This window comes from Grampus griseus (genome assembly GCF_964374135.1).
Source record: "Grampus griseus genome assembly, chromosome: 11".
NCBI classification, from domain to species: Eukaryota; Metazoa; Chordata; class Mammalia; order Artiodactyla; family Delphinidae; genus Grampus; species Grampus griseus.
Window position 1 is genome coordinate 35,568,829 of NC_139005.1, and position 22,430 is coordinate 35,591,258.

The 22,430-nt window shown below is 35.4% G+C and overlaps 1 protein-coding gene across 1 annotated transcript in view; it reads right to left on the minus strand.

Moving 5' to 3' along the window:
- Positions 1-22,430, minus strand: part of NELL2 (neural EGFL like 2) — a 378,381-nt gene that overhangs the window by 28,718 nt on the left and 327,233 nt on the right. The window contains exon 17 of the mRNA XM_082665093.1: positions 13,842-13,982. Within this exon, the coding sequence (XP_082521219.1) occupies positions 13,842-13,982 (141 nt within the window). The remainder of the gene's footprint in view (positions 1-13,841; positions 13,983-22,430) is intronic.

Here is a 22,430-nt window from a genome sequence, read left to right on the forward strand (position 1 = left end):
ACCAGAAAGACAAGATCCAACCTCATCCACCAGAACACAGGCACTTGTCCCCTCCACCTGGAAGCCTACACAACCCACTGAACCAACCTTAGCCACTGGGGACAGACACCAAAAACAACAGGAACTACGAACATGCAGCATGCGAAAAGGAGACCCCAAACACAGTAACTTAAGCAAAAACAGAAGACAAAAACACACACAGCAGATGAAGAAGCAAGGCATAAAGCCACCAGACCTAAAAAATGAAGAGGAAATAGGCACTCTACCTGAAAAAGAATTCAGAATAATGATACTAAAGATAATCCAAAATCTTGGAAATAGAATGGAGAAAATACAAGAAACATTTAACAAGGACATAGAAGAACTAAAGAGCGAACAAACACTGATGAACAACACAATAAATGAAATTAAAAACTCTCCAGAAGGGATCAGTAGCAGAATAATTGAGGCAGAGGAATGGATAGGTGACCTGGAAGATAAGATAGTGGAAATAACTACTGCGGAGCACAATAAAGAAAAAAGAATAAAAAAAATTGAGGACAGTTTCAGAGACCTCTGGGACAACATTAAACACACCAACATTTGAACTATAGGGGTCCCAAAAGAAGAAGAGAAAAACAAAGGGTCTGAGAAAATATTTGAAGAGGTTATAGTTGAAAATTTCCTAATATGGGAAAGGAAATAGTTAATCAAGTCCAGGAAGCACAGAGAGTCCCATACAGGATAAATCCAAGCAGAAACACGCCAAGACACATATAAATCAAACTATCAAAAATTAAATACAAAGAAAACATATTAAAAGCAGCAAGGGAAAACCAACAAATAACATACAAGGGAATCCCCATAAGGTTAACAGCTGATCTTTCAGCAGAAACTCTGCAACCCAGAAGGGAGTGCCATGACATATTTAAAGTGATGAAGGAGAAAAATCTACAACAAAGATTACTCTACCCAGCAAGGATCTCATTCAGATTTGAGGGAGAAATTAAAACCTTTACAGACAAGCAAAAGCTAACAGAATTCAGCACCACCAAATCAGCTTTACAACAAATGCTAAAGGAATTTCTCTAGGCAGGAAAGACAAGAGAAGGAAAAGACCTACAATAACAAATGCAAAACAATTAATAAAATGGGAATAGGAACATACATGTCCATAATTACCTTAAACGTGAAAGGATTAAATGCTCCAACCAGAAGACACAGACGGGCTGAATGGATACAAAAACAGAACCCGTACATATGCTGTCTACAAGAGACCCACTTCAGACCTAGGGACACATACAGACTGAAAGTGACAATATGGAAAAAGATATTCCATGCAAATGGTAATCAAAAGAAAACTGGAATAGCAATTCTCATATCAGACAAAATAGACTTTAAGACAAAGACAATTACAACAGACAAAGAAAGACACTACATAATGATCAACGGATCGATCCAAGAGGAACATATCACAATTGTAAATATTTTTGCACCCAACATAGAAGCACTTCAATACATAAGGCAAATACTAAGAGCCATAAAAGGGGAAATCGATAGTAACACAATCATAGTAGGGGACTTTAACACCCCACTTTCACCAATGGACAGATCATCCATAATGCAAATAAATAAGGAAACACAAGCTTTAATGATACAATAAACAAGATGGACTTAATTGATATTTATGGGACATTCCATCCAAAAACAACAGAATACACTTTCTTCTCAAGTACTCATGGAACATTCCCCAGGATAGATCATATCCTGGTTCACAAATCAAGCCTTGGTAAACTTAAGAAATTTGAAACTGTATCAAGTATCTTTTCCGACTACAACGCCATGAGAATAGATATGACTCACAGGGAAAAATCTGTAAAAAAATACAAACACATAGATGCTGAACAATACACTACTTAATAACCAAGAGATCACTGAAGAAATCAAAGAGGAAATAAAAAATACCTAGAAACAAATGACAATGAAAACACGATGACCCGAAACCTACGGGATGCAGCCAAAGCAGTTCAAAGAGAGAAGTTTATAGCAATACAATCCTACCTGAAGAAACAGGAAACATCTCAAATAAACAACCTAAACTTACACCTAAAGCAATTAGAGAAAGAAGAACAAAAAACCCCCAAAGATAGCAGAAGGAAAGAAATCATAAAGATCAGATCAGAAATAAATGAAAAAGATATGAAGGAAACAATAGCAAAGATCAATAAAACTAAAAGCTGGTTCCTTGAGAAGGGAAACAAAATTGATAAACCATTAGTCAGACTCATCAAGAAAAAAAAGGGAGAACACTCAAATCAATAGAATTAGAAATGAAAAAGGAGAAGTAACAACTGACACTGCAAAAATACAAAAGATCATGAGAGATTACTAAAGGAACTGTAGGCCAATAAAATGGACAACATGGACCAAATGGACAAATTCTTAGAAATGCACAATCTGCAGAGACTGAATCAGGAAGAAATAGAAAATATGAACAGACCAATCACAAGCACTGAAATTGAAACTGTGACTAAAAATCTTCCAACAAACAAAAGCCCAGGACAAGATGGCTTCACAGGTGAATTCTTTCAAACATTTAGAGAAGCGCTAACACCTATCCTTCCCGAATTCTTCCAAAATATAGCAGAGGGAGGAACACTCCCAAACTCATGCTGTGAGGCCACCATTATCCTGATACCAAAACCAGACAAAGATGTCACAAAGAAAGAAAACTACAGGCCAATATCACTGATGAACAGAGATGCAAAAATCCTCAACAAAATATTAGCAAACAGAATCCAACAGCACATGAAAAGGATCATGCACCATGATCAAGTGGGGTTTATCCCAGAAATGCAAGGATTCTTCAGTATACGCAAATCAACCAATATGATACACCATATTAATAAACTGAAGGAGAAAAACCATACAATCATCTCAATCAATGCAGAGAAAGCTTTCAACAAAATTCAACACCCATTTATGATAAAAACCCTCCAGAAAGTAGGCATAGAGGGAACTTTCCTCAACATAATAAAGGCCATATATGACAAACCCACAGCCAAGATCATCCTCAATGGTGAAAAACTGAAACCATTTCCACTAAGATCAGGAACAAGACAAGGTTGCTCACTCTCACCACTCTTATTCAACAGAGTTTTGGAAGTTTTAGCCACAGCAATCAGAGAAGAAAAAGAAATAAAAGGAATCCAAATCGGAAAAGAAGAAGTAAAGCTGTCACTGTTTGCAGATGACATGATACTATACATAGAGAATCCTAAAGATGCTACCAGAAAACTACTAGAGCTAATCAATGAATTGGGTAAAGTAGCAGGATACAAAATTAATGCACAGAAATCTCTAGCATTCTTAAACACTAATGATGAAAAATCTGAAAGTGAAATTAAGAAAACAATCCCATTTACAACTGCAACAAAAAGAATAAAATGTCTGGGAATAAACCTACCTAAGGAGACAAAAGACCTGTATGCAGAAAACTATAAGACACTGATGAAAGAAACTAAAGATGATACAAATAGATGGAGAGATATACCATGTTCTTGGATTGGAAGAATCAACATTGTGAAAATGACTCTACTGCCCAAAGCAACCTACCGATTCAATGCAATCCCTACCCATTAAACTACCAATGGCATTTTTCACAGAGCTAGAACAAAAAATTTCACAATTTGTATGGAAACACAAAAAGACTCCGAATAGCCAAAGCAATCTGGAGAAAGAAAAACAGAGCTGGAGGAATCTGGCTCCCTGAATTCAGACTATACTACAAAGCTATACTAATCAATACAGTATGGTACTGGCACAAAGTCAGAACAGGATAGAAAGCCCAGAGATAAACCCAGGCACATATGGTCACCTTATCTTTGATAAAGGAGGCAAGAATATACAGTGGAGAAAAGACAGCCTCTTCAATAAGTGGTGCTTGGAGAACTGGACAGCTACATGTAAAGAATGAAATTATCACACTTCCTAACACCATACACAAAAATAAACTCAAAATGGATTAGAGACCTAAATGTAAGGCCAGACACTATCTAACTCTTAGAGGAAAACATAGGCAGAACACTCTATGACATAAATCACAGCAAGATCCTTTTTGACCCACCATCTTGAGAAATGGAAATAAAAACAAACAAACAAAAAAAACAAATGGGACCTAATGAAACTTAAAAGCTTTTGCACAGCAAAGGAAACCATAATCAATACCAAAAGACAACCCTCAGAATGGGAGAAAATATTTGCAAATGAAGCAACTGACAAAGGATTAATCTCGAAAATTTACAAGCAGCTCATGCAGCTCAATATCAAAAAGACAAACAACCCAATCCCCAAATGGGCAGAAGACCTAAGTAGATATTTCTCCAAAGAAGATATACAGATTACCAACAAACACATGAAGGAATGCTCAACATCATTAATGATTACAGAAATGCAAATGAAAACTACAATGAGATATCATCTCACACCGGTCAGAATGGCCATCATCAAAAAATCTACCAACAACAAATGCTGGAGAGGGTGTGGAGAAAAGGGAACCCTCTTGCACTGTTGGTGGAATGTAAATTGATACAGCGACTATGGAAAACAGTATGGATGTTCCTTAAAAAATAAAAATAGAAGTATCATACCACCCAGCAATATCACTACTGGGCATATTCACTGAGAAAACCATAATTCAAAGAGTCATGTACCAAAATGTTCATTGCAGCTCTATTTACAATAGCCAGGACATGGAAGCAACCCAAGTGTCCATCGACAGATGAATGGATAAAGAAGACGTGGCACATATATACAATGGAATATTACTCAGCCATAAAAACAAACGAAATTGAGTTATTTATAGTGAGGTGGATGGACCTAGAGTCTGTCATACAGAGTGAAATAAGTCAGAAAGAGGAAAACAAATACTGTATGCTAACACAAATATATATTGAATCTTAAAAAAAGAAAGAAAATGTCATGAAGAACCTAGGGGCAAGACGGGAATAAAGACACAGACCCACTAGAGAATGGACTTGAGGATATGGGGAGGGGGAAGGGTATGCTGGGACAAAGTGAGAGAGTGGCATGGACATATATACACTACCAAACGTAAAATAGATAGCTAGTGGGAAGCAACTGCATAACACAGGGAGATCAGCTCAGTGCTTTTTGACCAGCTAGAGGGGTCAGATAAGGAGGGTGGGAGGGAGGGAGATGGAGAGGGAAGAGATATGGGGACATATGTATATGTATAACTGATTCACTTTTTTATAAAGCAGAAACTGACATACCATTGTAAAGCAATTATATTCCAATAAAGATGTTAAAAAGAAAAAAAAGGAACGGATTTGGGTCATTTGTAAAGACGTGGATGCATCTAGAGACTGTCATACAGAGTGAAGTTTGTCAGAAAGAGAAAAACAGATATTGCATATTAACACATATGTTTGGAGCCTAGAAAATGGTACAGATGAACCTGTTTTTCGGGCATAAATTGAGACACAGAGGTAGAGAATAAACGTATGGACACCAAGGGGGGATAGCGGAGGTGGGGCGTGGTGACAGTGTGAAGAATTGGGAGATTGTGATTGACATGTATACACTGCTGGGTATAAAATGGATGACTAATAAGAACCTGCTGTAGAAAAAATAAATTAAAAAAAAAGAGGAAAGCAAAAGTACCAAGAGACAACTGACAATGAAAACACGATGATCCATAACCTATGGGATGCCACAAAAGCAGTTCTAAGAGGGAAGTTTATAGCAATACAATCCTACCTGAAGAAACAACAAACATCTCAAATAAACAATCTATACTTACACGTAAAGGAACTAGAGAAAGAAGAACAAACAAAACACAAACTTAGTAGAAGGAAAGAAATCATGAAGATCAGACAAGAAATAAATGAAATAGAAATAAACAATAGCAAAGATCAATAAAACTAAAAGTTGGTTCTTTGAGAAGATAAACAAAATTGATAAACCATTAGCCAGACTCATCAAGAAAAAGAGGGAGAGGACTCAAATCAATAAAATTAGAAATGAAAAAGGAGAAGTTACATCAGACACCACAGAAATACAAAGCATCCTAAGAGACTACTACAAGCAACTCTATGCCAATAAAATGGACAATCTGGAAGAAATGGACAAATTCTTAGAAAGGTATAACCTTCCAAGACTGAACCAGGAAGAAATAGAAAATATGAACAGACCAATCATAATAATGAAATTGAAACTGTGATTAAGAATCTTCCCACAAAGAAAAGTCCAGGACAGGATGGCTTCACAGGTGAATTCTATCAAACATTTAGAGAAGAGCTAAGACCCATCATTCTCAAACTCTTCCAAAAATTGCATTCTCAAACTCTTCCAAAAACTGCAGAGGAAAGAACACTCCCAAACTCATTCTATAGAAATACAGGCCACCATCACCCTGATACCCAAACCAGACAAAGTTACTACAAGAAAAGAAAATTACAGACCAATATCACTGTTGAATATAGATGCAAAAATCCTCAACAAAATACTAGCAAACAGAATCCAACAACACATTAAAAGGATCATAAACCATGATCAAGTGGGATTTATCCCAGGGATGCAAGGATCCTTCAATATACACAAATCAATCAATGTGGTATACTGTATTAACAAATTGAAGAATAAAATCCATATGATCATTTCAATAAATGCAGGAAAAGTTTTTGACAAAATTCAACACCCATTTATGATAAAAACTCTCCAGAAAGTGGGCATAGAGGGAACCTACCTCAACATAATAAAGGCCATATATGACAAGCCCACAGCAAACATTATTCTCAAAGCTGAAAAACTGAAAGCATTTCCTCTAAGATGAGGAACAAGACTAGGATATCCACTCACACCACTATTCAACATAGTTTTGGAAATCCTAGCCATGGCAATCAGAGAAGAAAAAGAAATAAAAGGAATACAAATTGGAAAAGAAGAAGTAAAGGCGTCACTGTTTGCAGATGAGATGATACTATACATACAGAATCCTAAAGATGCCACCAGAAAACTACTAGAGCTAATCAATGAATTTGGTAAAGTTGAAGGATACAAAATTAATGCACAGAAATCTCTTGCATTCCTATACACTAATGATGAAAAATCTGAAAGAGAAATTAAGGAAACACTCCTATTTACCATCGCAACCAAAAGAATAAAATACCTAGGAATAAACCTACCTAGGCAGAAAAAAGACCTGTATGCATAAAATTATAAGACACTGATGAAAGAAATTAAAGATGATATAAACAGACAGAGAAATATACCATGTTCTTGGCTTGGAGGAATCAATATTTTGAAAATGACCGTACTTCCGAAAGCAATCTACAGATTCAATGCAATCCCTATCAAATTACCAATGGCATTTTTTACACAACTATAACAAAAAAAATCTTAACATTTGTATGGAGACACAGAAGACCCTGAATAGCCGAAGCAGTCTTGAGGGAAAAAAATGGAGCTGGAGGAATCAGACTCCCTGACTTCAGACTATACTACAGAGCTACAGTAATCAAGACAATATGGTACTGGCACAAAAACAGAAATATAGATCAATGGAACAGGATAGAAAGCCCAGAGATAAACCCACGCACTTATGGTCAACTAATCTATGACAAAGGAGGCAAGGATATACAATGGAGAAAAGACAGTCTCTTCAATACGTGGTGCTGGGAAAACTGGACAGTTACACATAAAAGAAGGAAATTAGAACACTACCTAACACCATATGCAAAAGTAAACTCAAAATGGATTAGAGAACTAAATGTAAGACCGGACACTATAAAACTCTTAGAGGAAAACAGGAAGAACACTCTTCGACATAAATCACAGCAAGATCTTTTTTCATCCACCTCCTAGAGTAATGGAAATAAAAACAAAAATAAACAAATGGGACCTAATGAAACTTAAAATCTTTTGCAAAGCAAAGGACACTACAAACAAGACGAAAAGACAACCCTCAGAATGGGAGAACATATTTGCAAAGGAAGCAACGGACAAAGGGTTAATCTTCAAAATATATAAACAGCTCATGCAGCTCAATATTAAAAAAACAACCCAATCTGAGAATGGGCAGAAGACCTAAATAGACATTTCTCCAAAGAAGACATACAGATGGCCAAGAAGCACATGAAAAGCTGCTCAACATCACTAATTATTAGAGAAATGCAAATCAAAACTACAATGAGGTATCACCTCATACTAGTTAGAATGGGCATCATCAGAAAATCTACAAACAACAAATGCTGGAGAGGGTGTGGAGAAAAGGGAACCCTCTTGTACTGTTGGTGGGAATGTAAATTGATACAGCCACTATTGGGAACAGTATGGAGGTTCCTTATAAAACTAAAAATAGAATTACTATATGACCCAGCATCCCACTATTGGGCATATACCCAGAGAAAACCATAATTCAAAAAGACACATGCACCCCCCCCCCCCAAAGTGTTCACTGCAACTCTATTTACAATAGCCAGGACATGGAAGCAACCTAAATGCCCATTGACAGATAAATGGACAAAGAAGTTGTGGTACATATATACCATCGAAGATTACTGAGCCATAAAAAGGAATGAAATTGGGTCACTTGTAGAGACGTGGATGGATCTAGAGTCTGTCATACAGAGTGAAGTAAGTCAGAAAGAGAGAAACAAATATCATATATTAATGCATATATGTGGAAGTTAGAAAAATGGTACAGATGAACCAGTGTGCAGGGCAGACACAGATATAGAGAAGAAACGTATGGATACCAAGTGGGAAAGTGGCAGGTGGGGGTGGGGGGGATGAACTGGGAGATTGGGATTGATATATATACACTAATATGTATAAAATGGATAACTAATAACCTGCTGTATAAAAAAATAAGTAAAATAAAAATTTAAAAAAATACTGGTAAGTGCTTTAGTGAGTGATTGGAGAAATAATGTTGCTGAAGCCAGTGGTCAAGTCTCAGTTCCCATCGAAGTTGAGCTAGCAGCAGCTTTTGACACAGGTCCTTCCCTCTCCCTGATAAATTTCCTTTACTTGCTTCCTATCACACTGGTAGCTCTTTTTGGGTCTTTCTTCTGCCCACAAACACATTCTCCAGGTGTGGCAGTTACATTATGAATAAGATTTAGCCAAGCAAAGAGGAGGTAAAGACTGGTCTAGTCAGAGGTAAGGGTGTGTTTGACTCCCAATGTTCAGAGCCATCAAGATGTGTTAGAGGATCAGAAGTATTGGTATGACTTGAATATCTAGGGAGAGCAGAGTGGGTAGACAGGCAGCTGAAGAGGTTCTCCAGGATCAGTTAAAAGTCATGTTGTAAGAAATTTGAACCTTATCTTAAAGACAATAAAATGTCATTTTAGGGAATTACAAAAAAAAAAAATCATAATCAGATATGCATTTTTGAAAGGGTCCTTTGGCTTCACTGTGGGAAAGGGATTTAAATGGATTAGAAATTGAAGCTAGGAGACTGATTAATAGACTGTTCAGTATTCCAGGAAAGTGATGGTCATATAATAAAAGGAAACACTTATATAGTGGTTGGTATGTATCAAATTCTAAGTACTTTCATATAATGACTTATTTCATATAATGACTCACAACAACCATGAAAGGTACCATCATTATCTCCATTGTATAGATCAGGAAATTAAGGCCTAGACATGTTGAATAACTTTCTCAGGGTCACACAGCTAGTAAGGTATACAGCCCAGATGGGAACCCAAGCTGTCAGGCTCCAAGTCTGTGCTCTTAGGCATAATGCTGTATTGAGTAGTAGCAGTGGGGATGCATAGAAACAAACAACAAAGCTAAAATCTTCCAAGATAGAAAGAACAAAGATAAAGCAACTTCTTAGTGATTTGTTGGCTTCAAAGACTAGGGAGAGAGAAGGGTCATGAATGATTAGATTTCCTGCTTGGAAAATTTGGTTGATGATATTTATACAAAGAAGAGCAAGATTTTGCTGGGGAGTGGAAGTAGGTGGCAGGGATGAGCAAAGACATGAGTTAGTTTGACATGTTGAAATACACTTTCCTCTGGGCTTCCAGGTAGAGCTGTCCAGCTGGATATGTGGGTCTGGAATTCAGAAAATAGGACTGGGCCAAAATATAGATTTGGTGGAGATACACTTTCATCATTCCCTTTCTCAAAAGTAGACTTTCAGACTCAAGTTCAAACTTATTAGAAAGGCATTTAAAGCTACTTCCTTTGCTGGAACTCTCTTTCCCTATCTCAATAAGCCAATAATCACATTATACTTAAGTCCTGAAACAATGCTAAGATATTCAATCCTTTCTTGATCCCAACAGGAAATAATTTCTCTCTTTGTTTCATTATGGCTCTGAATTCATACTTTTCTTATGTATTCATCATTTTCAACTTTGCAGCTTTCTCCTCTATTGAAAAACTTACTACATTCTATCTTCTATGACAGTTGTTACTGTACATATTTTATCTTGACTACAAGCTGAGAGCAGTGATCATACCTCCTTTATATTTCTTCACAGCAGGTGCCTGGTAAAGTACCTCAAGGTACCTGTGCATAGATTCAGTAACCACTTCTTGAGTTGAAATAGATTCATTTCATTTTCATACTTTTCCTTGATTTAAGTTTAGAATTTATAGTATTTGGCTTGAACATAATACTCAAAAGATGTTACCCTATAAACATTTTTTGGGGGTCATACAAGTTCAAAAAATCCTCACCAAGCATAAAGATAATCCAGAAATAAAAGCTTTAAATAAAGGGAAATGTGGGCATGAAAATACAATATTCTTACCTGGAAAAAAGATACTGGGCTTTATTCTTAGAGAAAGACAAAATTTCAGGCACATTAGGAATGATGATATGGACAAGGAAAGTGGTACCCTTGTACATTATCTGGAGATTAAATGTCTACACCTCTGAGGTAAATGGATGAGCAAAACAGTTTACACTTTGTATGAATGCAGTTTATAAGCATGTATTTGTAGATTACACAGCCTAAAAAGTAGTGAAACAGTGCAAAGTTATTTATTCACATTTTCAAATATGAATATTATACTTCAGCATAATTGTAAACCCACTGCTGTGGCTCTGTCCACGTTGAAATGCTTCTTTTCTTTGTCCCCAGCACAGAAAAATGGAACCTGCTCAGATATAATCACACTCTTAAAATTGCATCCTTCTAAATACTAATATAACAATTCTACAAATCACTGAAATTGCAGTAAATAGATAGTTGTTAAAAAGAAGCACTTTAGTTCTCTCTTGTTTTATACAACATAGGTGGGTTCTTTTAAAAGTATTCTTCAGAGCACACTGTCTTCTGAAAGAGTAGTAGATTTTTATGATAATCATTATAAATTATACTGGAAGATAATAATAGAATCATCTTTCTAGAATTGTGGTTCTTTTTTTTAAAAAATAAGATTTCCCATTCTTTCTGTACTTACGGAATTTCCTCAAAAAGCCTTTTCTGTGTAGGCATTTCATAGAATCCTTTACTTCCCTATATTCATCTTTATCATGTGTCATTTTCCTTGTTACCTTTGGACATTAATGAATGCACTAATTACGTTTTGTCATTTTTTTTCCTGACCGTTACATCTTTACTGTATATCATACCATATGTCTGGTGGAAAAGGGAAGTACTTCTTTTTTCTCAGTTAAATAAGCAGAGTTATCGACAGAGAAAGAAGAGAAAGAAAGTGGTATCTAAGATTTGAGGAGACGGAAGAAGGTATGCAGGGGAAAGTAACTAAGGAAATAAAGTCGGAATACTGGGTGATGTCGATGGTCCTCAGAGCAGGTAGCTTACAAGATGGCCCCCAACGATCCTCACCATTTAATATTCACACGCTTGTGTAATCCTCTCCCCTTGGACTTACTGACTGGCTTCTAACAAATAGACTATGGGAGAAGTGATGAAATGTCACATCTGAGATTCAGTTATGGAAAGACTGTGGCTGCCATCTTGGGCACCTGCTTATTCTAGGGGAAGCCAGCCCCCAGCCGGAGTAGCTTATGTGTTAAGGAAACAAGGCCTGCCAATAGACACATGAGTGACCTTCATTCTCTCCACTCCCATCCCAGACAAGTCTTCAAGATGAGACCACATCCCTGGGCAACAACTTGATGGTAGTAACCTCTTTAGAAACCTTGAACCAGAGGCATTCAGTTAAGCTGTGCATAGATTCCTTACCCACAGAAGTTGTGAGATAACTTTTGTTGTTTTCAGTTTCTAAGTTTTGGGGGTAACTTTTAACGCATCAGTAGATAACTAATACAGCTCCCTTGAGACATGTGGTCATAAATTTAAAAGAGAGTGAAAGCAGTTGCAAATATAAAGTAAGATAGTCAGCAGAGGTATGTATTTTTTCTAGTTACATTCTGATGCACAGAAAAGGATACCAAGCAAAATTAAACACAGGTTAGCCCTAGAGCAGAAGAGGAAGGGATGGGGAAAAGGGGGAGATGAAATAAAGATGCATTTTCAGCTTTGCTCTATATATTTCTGTATGCTTTGAATTATTTATAATCAGCTTGTATTCATTCTTTATGTATGTAACTCAAAATAAAATAAAAGACAATCTTAAAAAGGTAGCACTGAAGACTTCTTCCTCATAATATACTATAGAAAACAGGCAAAATATTTTATCAGGGAAGGGCAAAATCACACGGTTTGATCGGCTTCTTGAATGGCATTCTCTACAGGGCTGGAAGTACGCATTCTGGAACATTCACAAGTGCCAGGTAGAGTCTTCAGACCACAGCTAAGTGTTTATTTGCAAATGCCAGGTTTTAGCCCCTGGTAAGGCAGTAGCGTTCCCGTTCTGCATAAAAATCCAGATGAACGTTCTGCTCAAGGTCCAGAGCTCTGCAGCTGCTGGCAAAGCACGCTGGGAGCCTTGGCATCTATCACCCATGTCTGTTTCACTTTTCTCTGTGTGAAAACCTCTTGAGGCCCAAGGGTAAAAGACATCTCATCATTTAAGCGTCAAGCACTGCTAAGTTAGATTCTCCAAGGCTTTCATCAACTGTGTCATTTTAGCCGCATCATTCTCTTAGGCTGTCACTCTATGAAGGTGTAAACACCAATGGAGAAAATAATGACTTCTTGAGGTTTGTTTCGTTTTCCAATCCTATGCCAAATCCTTTTAGTATGGGTGGTTTCCCTGACAATTATTCACTGTGCTTTACTTACTCTGCCTGCCTCCTAAATATTGTGCCCCTTAATAGAGGATATAAGGGAACAGAGTTGTCAATTCACTGAAAATAAGTCAAAATGAATGGTAAATAATTGACTATAATCTTTTCAAATTTCCACTCTTATTAGATTGACATCTTCTGTGAAGCAGGGACCATATCTTCTGTATCCAACATTCACTAAATATCTCTGACTTTGCCAGGTAAGTGATATGTTAGGAACAGCCCAGAGTAGCATGCATTATGTTTCCCTTGGCCATATATCATTGTATTATTTCCTCTACCCTCATTTTCCCTCTATCCTGCTTTCTTCATCTATTTTTTTTTCCTAGTTCTTTTTTGGGTCATATTTTTACATGCTGCCATTTAAAAAATTTATCTGACATTATGGGTTTACTCATTCTAAAACACGCTTCAACAGTTAAAAGTGTCCACAGAAAATTGGTTTACTATTGCAAGTTTTAATTATCTAAAAATCAGTTATCATAATTAGCAAGCAAAAGTTAGATTTTAACATATTTCTAATCACTGTTGTATAAACACACAGCAAAAATCACCAATACCTTAAATATTAGCTCAATGTCTACTATTTACATCTTACTGCATTTTCCTCAATTTTAAGACTTTAAACTCTAGGTCTTCTCCTTGTACTGACCTTCACACGATTCTCCACTTGGTGAAAACATCCCATTGTCATGGTAGCCATCTCTGCACTCACAGTGGTACCATCCGGGAAGGTTGATGCAGTTAGCACGGCTGTCACACTGAACAAAGCCATCAGAGCACTCATCAATGTCTATTTGGGAAAGAAAACAGAAACGGGATGTTATACAATTGCTGCCTTTCTCTCAAAGAAACTAAAATATTCTGTTAGATGGCTACTAAAATATTTAGTGCCAGCAAATCCTTAAAACTGGGACAACATAAAATCAAGAAAGTCTACTTGGTTGTTGAAAGCTATAGAGAAAGAATGTAGTGGTATTAGCAATAGGAGAAACAGCTAGACAGCTTCTATGTTGCAAAAGTCATCCAACTGTAGAAACTGGAAAGAAACCATCTGTGATAGTCATTAGTGCTGCTCGCCAAATATTTCCAGCTCTTTTTCTGGACACAAGCTAGGATTGCCGTGTGACTTCCTGAAGTCAATTAGGGAATGACATGTGTCACTTCCAGAGAGAGCCTTAAAGAGGCAGTGTGTGATTCACACATACCCTTCCCCCATCACAATGACCAGCGATTTCCAGAAGCTCTGAAGATCAGCCTGAGTCCTGAGTGAAGACGATATGGGGCACGTTCCTCCTCTAGTTGGGGTGGACATAGAGTATGAGCAAGAACCAACCTTTTTGCTTTAAGCCACTGAAATTTTAGGGTCTCTTATTACTAGCAACATAATCTCCAGTATATGGCAATAGCATTCATGCATCAACATGCTTCCAATTTTTGAGAATATATCCCATCTATGCCACCTTTTAATGTGTTTCACATATATCATTACTTCATTCAACCCTCAAAAAAAATCTTGCCATTTAGACAGCATATTGAACATATGAAAAAAAATGAGGCAAAAGGAAATTATGGGATTTAACCAAGGTCACCTAAGAGTTCATATTTGCCTAACTTTCTGGTGTGTGCTCCTTCATACAAGTAGACACAGGCTGAAATTGGCAAAATTGTCTAAACAAACAGAGAATGTATCTTGAGTTTCATATATTTCCTCCAGTGGCTTATTACTATTCTCAAATGTTGTGAGCCTTTTATTCTTCTTATTCAGTCTGCTGATTAATGGGAACATCTGATGTCCATCCAAGCCTCTTTAATCAGTCATAGAGGAAAAAGTAATTCCTAGAGTTGCTTTACACAGTGTCCCCTTCTTCTTAATACCTTCTGGGTTTCTGGATGCTTTGGGGTTGCCTCAGGCCTTGCTAAGTGATCTGCTGGCACCGTACCATCACAGCTGCCAAAAATATCCATCTTGACAACCCTTTGCCATGACTGCAGATTCCACTCGCCAAGGTAGAATAGCCTTTTCTTATATGTTTTCCACACCTGCATCATATTCCCTGCTGCAGTGACCAGCATGATAAGTCCCTCCTATTGATGGGAAGACCAGATACTTTTTATTTTAGAGTCCTTTCCTCCCAGACAATCCACTCCAGCTCAGCAGTACTACTGCCTTCTTAGTCTCATCTAACTTCAAATTCTTGGAAATATATATTTCTTTCATTTTCTTTTAAAATTTCCTCTTTTACTATGTTCAATTTTTAAAGAGACACATTTTTGAATAAGTAAGATTTTTAAAAGAAAAAAAAGTCATCACTCATATACTTCTTGATAAGCCCGGAGTTCCTTCAGTAAAACAAGGCACAAACCATTCTCTTAGATTAGGTAGTAAGCCAAAATAAATATTTTATATGATTGCAAAATTTTAACATTCTTTCTGAACTATGAGTGATTTGCCTCTGTGGTTGCTCTTCTGAAGAGTCAGTTTCTTACCGTTAGTAATTCCTATTGTCAAAATAATTGTTAGTGGCCAAGTCAGCTAACCATTGACTTCCTGACACATAGCTGATGTGAATTGCTTCCATTTAGTAAGGCCTCATACGTTTTATGAAACAGCCTATCTGTACTTCAGGGGCCTCCCTAACTGATGATTTATAAATGGGACTAAAATGCTATGCTCATTTCAGCTTTATATGGTCTTTTCTTCTAACCCAAAAGATGCAGGAAATTGGTTATGTCATTTCTTAAGTGCATGGACAAAAGAAAACAGGTTGGAATTTAAGCTTTAGAAATGAGTTTATTGGAAGAAGGTCAGGAGGGGGATGTTTAGAGCACCTCATTTTAGAATAATTTGGTCATTAGCGTTGGTGATTTGGAAGTAAATATTAATAGAACAGAGCTTTATCCACCGAAGCAACTTTCACATCTCTTATTTACCCTTTAATTTAGTTATTTTTTCTTGCTGCAACACAAGGGCTACCTCAGGTCACATGACACAGATATATCTTTCAATATTTACTCCTCACTCATTTTCTCTTGTCACTCTTTCTAATCACCAGGCCCACTCCTATACTGCTTCATCTCCACTTCTCTTTGTTTAGATTACAGCAACCTTCCTTGGTCTATATCCATTAAAGTTTAATAGAAATGTTACACAGTATATTAGTGCATATTCCCTGAAGACTGGGGATTGAAACATGTGCTGGCCATAATGTATTTTCCTATACAATCTGAGTATCATTATTTGACTACTAATACTAAGTAGTATTTTAGAGGATAGATATGCAAATATATATGTCACTCATTAATTTGTCATTCAATACTTATTGAATACCTGTTATATGCCAAGTATTAAGTGCTGGGGAAACAAGGATACATAAAGCAGAAGTAATTTCTGCCCTTACTGGGTTTACTATCTATCTAAAATGTGTTTTATTTTAAGAAAATTAAACTTATGAAAATCTGAATTTACAATCATGCAGGACAGTGTTTCCCCGCATGTTATATATCTGCCGCCACTGGTATGGTATTTAGGTGATAACAGGCAAATACTTTATTTTAATAGCTACATTTGTATATTTCTGAATTATTTCTATTTATAGCAAGTGATACTAATAGTACAGTAGTGAAATTGTATTTAAATTTAAAAAGTGAGAGGGATTACAGAAACAACAGTAAGTAGATATTGGTATAAACAGTATATAAATATGACAAAACTTATTAAGGTGGCATATGAATGACTGGAGTTTTGAAAACACTAAGATACAGTATGGAGCAATTATTCATATCTCAGAAGGATTTACTGAGTAGTTCATTAGGTAGTGAAATGTCTTAATTCATTTAAAATATGACTCAACTTATAAAATATAGTATAAGTATACATATGTCATGGTTCAAATTATATACTTGCTACCATTTAGGATAGCAAAGTAAAACTAGCCAGATAATATACACTGCTTTGTTTTACACTTTCATGTTCCTGCTAATTTTGATTTGTTTACGAAAACTTTTCTACTTTGGTGAAAGTCGGTAGAAAATGAGAGTGTGCTTGAATTGCCAAAGTATGCACTTTCCACCAGAAGGTATGTTTGTTTGGCTCATGGGTCTAATTAAAGTGAAAGATGAAACAAGCAGCCTCATCTGTAAGCTATCTGATGGTATGTATATCTTTAGTTACTCAGTAATCATTAATAAGTAAAGAATTGAAATCTGATCCACAATTTAAGAATTCAGTATATTTTATCTATACACAAATGTAGACATTACTATGAGTTAGAACATATAAATGCACACATACTGTGTGCAATTTCAGATATGCACACATTGTGCTTTACATATCATATAATAACAGAAAGTAGTAAAAGAAAATCAGATGATTTATTTCTTTGGTACTTTCTTTAGGTCAGTTAAAACCAAACTTTATATTATCTAATTGAGTTAGAAACACAGAGAACAGCAGACCTGGGGTGGGGGTGGGGGAATGTTATTATTTTATTCCATATAAGAACTACCAAGTTTGAACAAATTACTTTCCAAACCGAATTAGAGTATTCAAAAAGGTTAGTACAGGATGTATAAGCTCATATGATTTAGTCTTAATTATAAGGACCTTAATTTTATACTCTGTAGGTACATTATATAAAAAACTAAAAATAAATTTTATGAAAAACTATGATTTCATTATATATTCTGTCTTAGAAAGGAACTAGTTCCTTAGGGACAATTAGAACTTTTTCACTAGCTACATTTAGAACAGTCAGCTAGTGATGATATTGAGATGCTGTCCCAGAGCACAGAGAATCTAAAATCCAAAAGATATTTAGCCATCCAACAGCAGTCACGAATAGCAGTCATACTCCAGAGATCAAAATCAGCTTAGAAAATGGAAGTGGAAGGCACTGTGGTGATAGATTTTCTAGAAAGTACATATGTTTTGAGGTAATCTTTAAAAACACACCAACAAGCAGAAAACAAGAAAGGAACATGTATGAATAAAAAAAAGCTCACATATGTCAGTATCTTGTTTTCTTTGCCTCCCTCAGGTGTGGTGACACAAGACTGCATGCCTCCTACAATGTCACAGACCACTGGCTTCAGAGGAGGCCAAACAAAAATGGCTTTTGACATCAGCATTTAATGGGTCACTTTGGAAAATGACAAATTATTTCTTTGTAAAATTAAGTGTAGTTATAAAATGAGACACTTGAATGATAAACAAATACTTTCTCATGCATAGTAAGTTATTTCTATCATAACAACATAACGAAGAATAATAAAAAGTGTGTAAATATCTAGAACCATCCATACCTAAAACAGACCCTAATCATTAGTTTAACCTGCTACCCTATTCAAAAGAAAAGAAAATACAATTATTTTTTTAAAATGAGCATGGTACTTTTAATGGCAAAGTCAAATCATGAGAGTACTGTGTTTCAAAGTGTTTATTATTAATAAAAACCTGACAATTTCTCATAAAAAAATAGTACTGGACTATTTATATCACTATCCTATTCACTGGTAGTTAAATTATATTGATAAACAGTAGGGAATTAAACATCCTCAAAACAATTAATCAACTCTTGATTACCCACATGTGGATTATTTGCTTTCTAGATTATCCACAGCATTTTTTTAAAAATCACAAGGTCATTTTCCCTCTGTCTTTTGTTGAGCTTCTGGGGAGTCTGCTTTCAACATTTAGATGTAAGTGCTCAATGAAAGCAAACTCTTTTGAGCATTACATTGTTTTTTACAACTATTCCAGACTTGGGTATAAAATATCCAAAATGTCATAAAAAGACTGATTTTCTCATGTGAACTTTTTGAAAGTAAAATGACAATATATGTAAATAAAATTTGAAAATCCTAAAATCCTCTTCACAAGTTGGATAATAACATTGGATTTAGTGAAAATTATTTTCACTACTTTATAGCTCATAATCAGGAAGTTGATGACAACTCTTTAAAAAAGCATAATATAATTTCTTCATCATGTTATTTAGTCCTCACAACAGCTGTGTGAGTTATTCTTATCCCTATGTCATAGACAAAGAAGTGGTGAGAGCAAAGGCATTGCCCAAGGTCACACCATGGACCAGAACTCTTTCAACTCCAAGTCCAGCGCTCTTTCTCTCACCACAGGCTGCCTCTGAAGACCAACACTTGGCCAACAAGAAACAGCCTATACTTTGAGATGTCTCAGTATATATCTTTTTTTTTTTAACATCTTTATTGGAGTATAATTGCTTTACAATGGTGTGTTAGTTTCTGCTTTATAACTAATCAGTATATATCTTAATGTGAGTGAATTTCAACTCTGTGGCTTGTCAGCTGTGTAACTTTGAGTTATCTTACTAAACTTCTCTGGGTTTTCTGTTTTTGAAATAGAAGTAATACTCTCTATTTCTTAATAGTTCGCTCTTAACTACTGCCATTAACTATACGTGGCATCACAGGAGGAGCAGTGCCTGGCTCAGAATAGCTACTCCTTATCTTTCTGCCCACCTTTCAAAAGTATCTTTGATTCTTTGGGTTTTCTGTCTATCAGTTTGAAATTTCTCACAAAAACTCCCAAACAAAACCAAAAATGGGGGGAGGGGAAGTCTGCATTGATTTTATAGATTGATTTGGGGAGAAGTGACATCTTTACATTATTGAATCTTTTCATCCACACACATGATGTACTTCCTCTTTCTCTAATAATTTTTATAGCTTTTATGGTCTTTATCGATTTCTGAAAGGACGCCTTCTATATAGTTTGCCTGGGCTTATTCCTAAATGGTTTTTTTGTCTTCCTTTTTATTGAAACCAACATTATTTTTCTCCAGCTTTATTAAGGTATAATTGACAAAATTGTAAGATATTTAAAGACTACAATATGATGATTTGATATATGTATAAATTGTGAAAGGATTCCCCCATTGCCCCATTAAGTTAATTAACACATCCATCACCTCACAGATTTACCTTTTTTTTTTTCTTTTGGTAAGAACATTGAAGTTCTACTCTTTTAATAAATTTCTATTATACAATACAGTATAAGCAACTACAGTCATCATGTTATACATATTATCTCCTCAGACCTAAAACCAACTGTACTGAGGTAAAATTTATATACAAAAAACATCACCAACAATTTCATGAGTTTTGACACATAAACACTACCACAATCAAGCTATAAAACATTGCTTTCACCCCCAATTTTCTTTAATATCAAAAGTTTACAAATAATTTGTATAAATATGGGCAGTGACTATGCCTGTGTGTTTTTCTTTCTTTCTCTAACATCTAGCAAAGAACCAGACACATGGTTAGAGATTCATAAACATTTACTGAGTGAATGAATGATCTGTTTGTAATATCAGGTAACTAAGTGGCAAGCTCAGCATGCCAGCTTTTGGGTCCTGCTAGGTCAGGGGGAATTAAGGCAGGAGTGGCAGCTTGAAAGCATTCACTAAGATGCAATAACAAGACATGATAAGAAGACCCTTTCTCATCCTACTTCAAATATTTATGTCAAAAACTTGACTATAATATTAAATGGAGTAGAATTGGTATAGAAAATGTGTACATTATATATATATATACATGAAATACAATGTAAATGTAATTATATATTTAATATATATAACATATATTAATTTTTTAACAAAGAGTACATCCAAACTTCTGATTAAAGATGAAAGATTAAAAACATTGTTAAATCTCCTCTTCCTCCCATCTTATAAGCATTACGTTAAAGGGACAAAGAAAAGTGTAAACAAAGATAAAATGTAAAACGCCACCAGTGGAGAAGAAAATTCAATGAATTTCTGGGTTAGTTAAAGGTCTACTGATGAACAATCAACCCAACCACCTCCTCCCACCTTGAGCAGACAGCTGAAAGAAAGCAATTACTCCCAAAGCCAGAATGGATGGTTCTTCTGTAAAGAAAATAAATAAATAAAATATCTGGAGGAAACTAAGTAGCTAATGTAGGAGTTATCCTTTGTAACAAAGTCCCCTGCATCTCAGTGTTTAGAGTTCAAAGTGTAAAAAGTGGCACCTTTTTAGCTCACCCAATGTAAGTCTGCCAGTCAACAAACCTTACCTTCATATCAAAGGTCAATGTTTAATTCACTCTTAAACATTAATGTGAGATCAAGGAGAAACAAATACTTGAGAAAAGACTATAACATTTAACAGAATAACCAAGATATACCACCATAAAAACTGACCCTGAAGGAAATAGAGATAATGCACAGAACAGGAGTTAAAATATTTCTAATTAATACTTTCTAATAGATTTGAAAGAATATTTCATTCATAAGAAAAGCACACAGTGCTATAAAAAGGAATATTCAGAGAATAAGAAGGAGCTCTTGGAAATTAAATATATGATAGCTGAAATTTTTCAAAAATGCAATATAATACTTGAAAGAACTTGAAAGTTGAAGTAGTCTTTCTAAAAGAGTAACATATAGAAAATAGAAGAAAAATATGATAGGAAAAAAATCAAACAGCTTTTGTACCAACCAACAATCAAAATGTACCAACTCAAATGGTACATACAGTTTATGATTAAAGACAAATTTCATACCAAGAAAAGAGAAAACTCAAAGTGAAGAAACTATCTTAAATAATAACAGTAATAATTGAAGAACTTTTCACAGGACTTTAGTCTTCAGATTAAAAGGCCCCATCAAATACTCCAAATAATGAATAATGAAATGATAGCCAATACTTACTGATGACTGACTATACGGCAGACACTGTTCTTTGCAATTTACCTATATTTACTCATATAGTGCAGACAGCAGTCCCATGAGGTAGGAAATTTTATCACTCCCTCAATTTTAAAGAGAAAGAAACTTAGATACTGGGAGTTTAAGTTATTTTCTCAAGATTATTGAGGGGCAAAACTAGGATTTGAATCCGGATACTCTATATATAGAGGTCAAACCCTTACCCCATATACAACACTACCTCAAATGAATGAAACAGATTCACATCTAAATGCACATTGTGAAATTTCACAGTAAGTACAAAATATAAATCTTCCAGAAGGGAAATAACCCTTATGTGCAACCTAAAGGTTACACATAAAGGGATAAGAATCTGTCTAGCATCACATTTCTCACTGTTTGTTGTAAGAGAGTGAAGCAATGATTTTGACCCTAGAATTCTATACTTGGCAAAACTGTCAAATACCTGGAAAAGCTGGATAAAGATATTTTAAGATATATAATTTCTTAGAAAGTTTTTG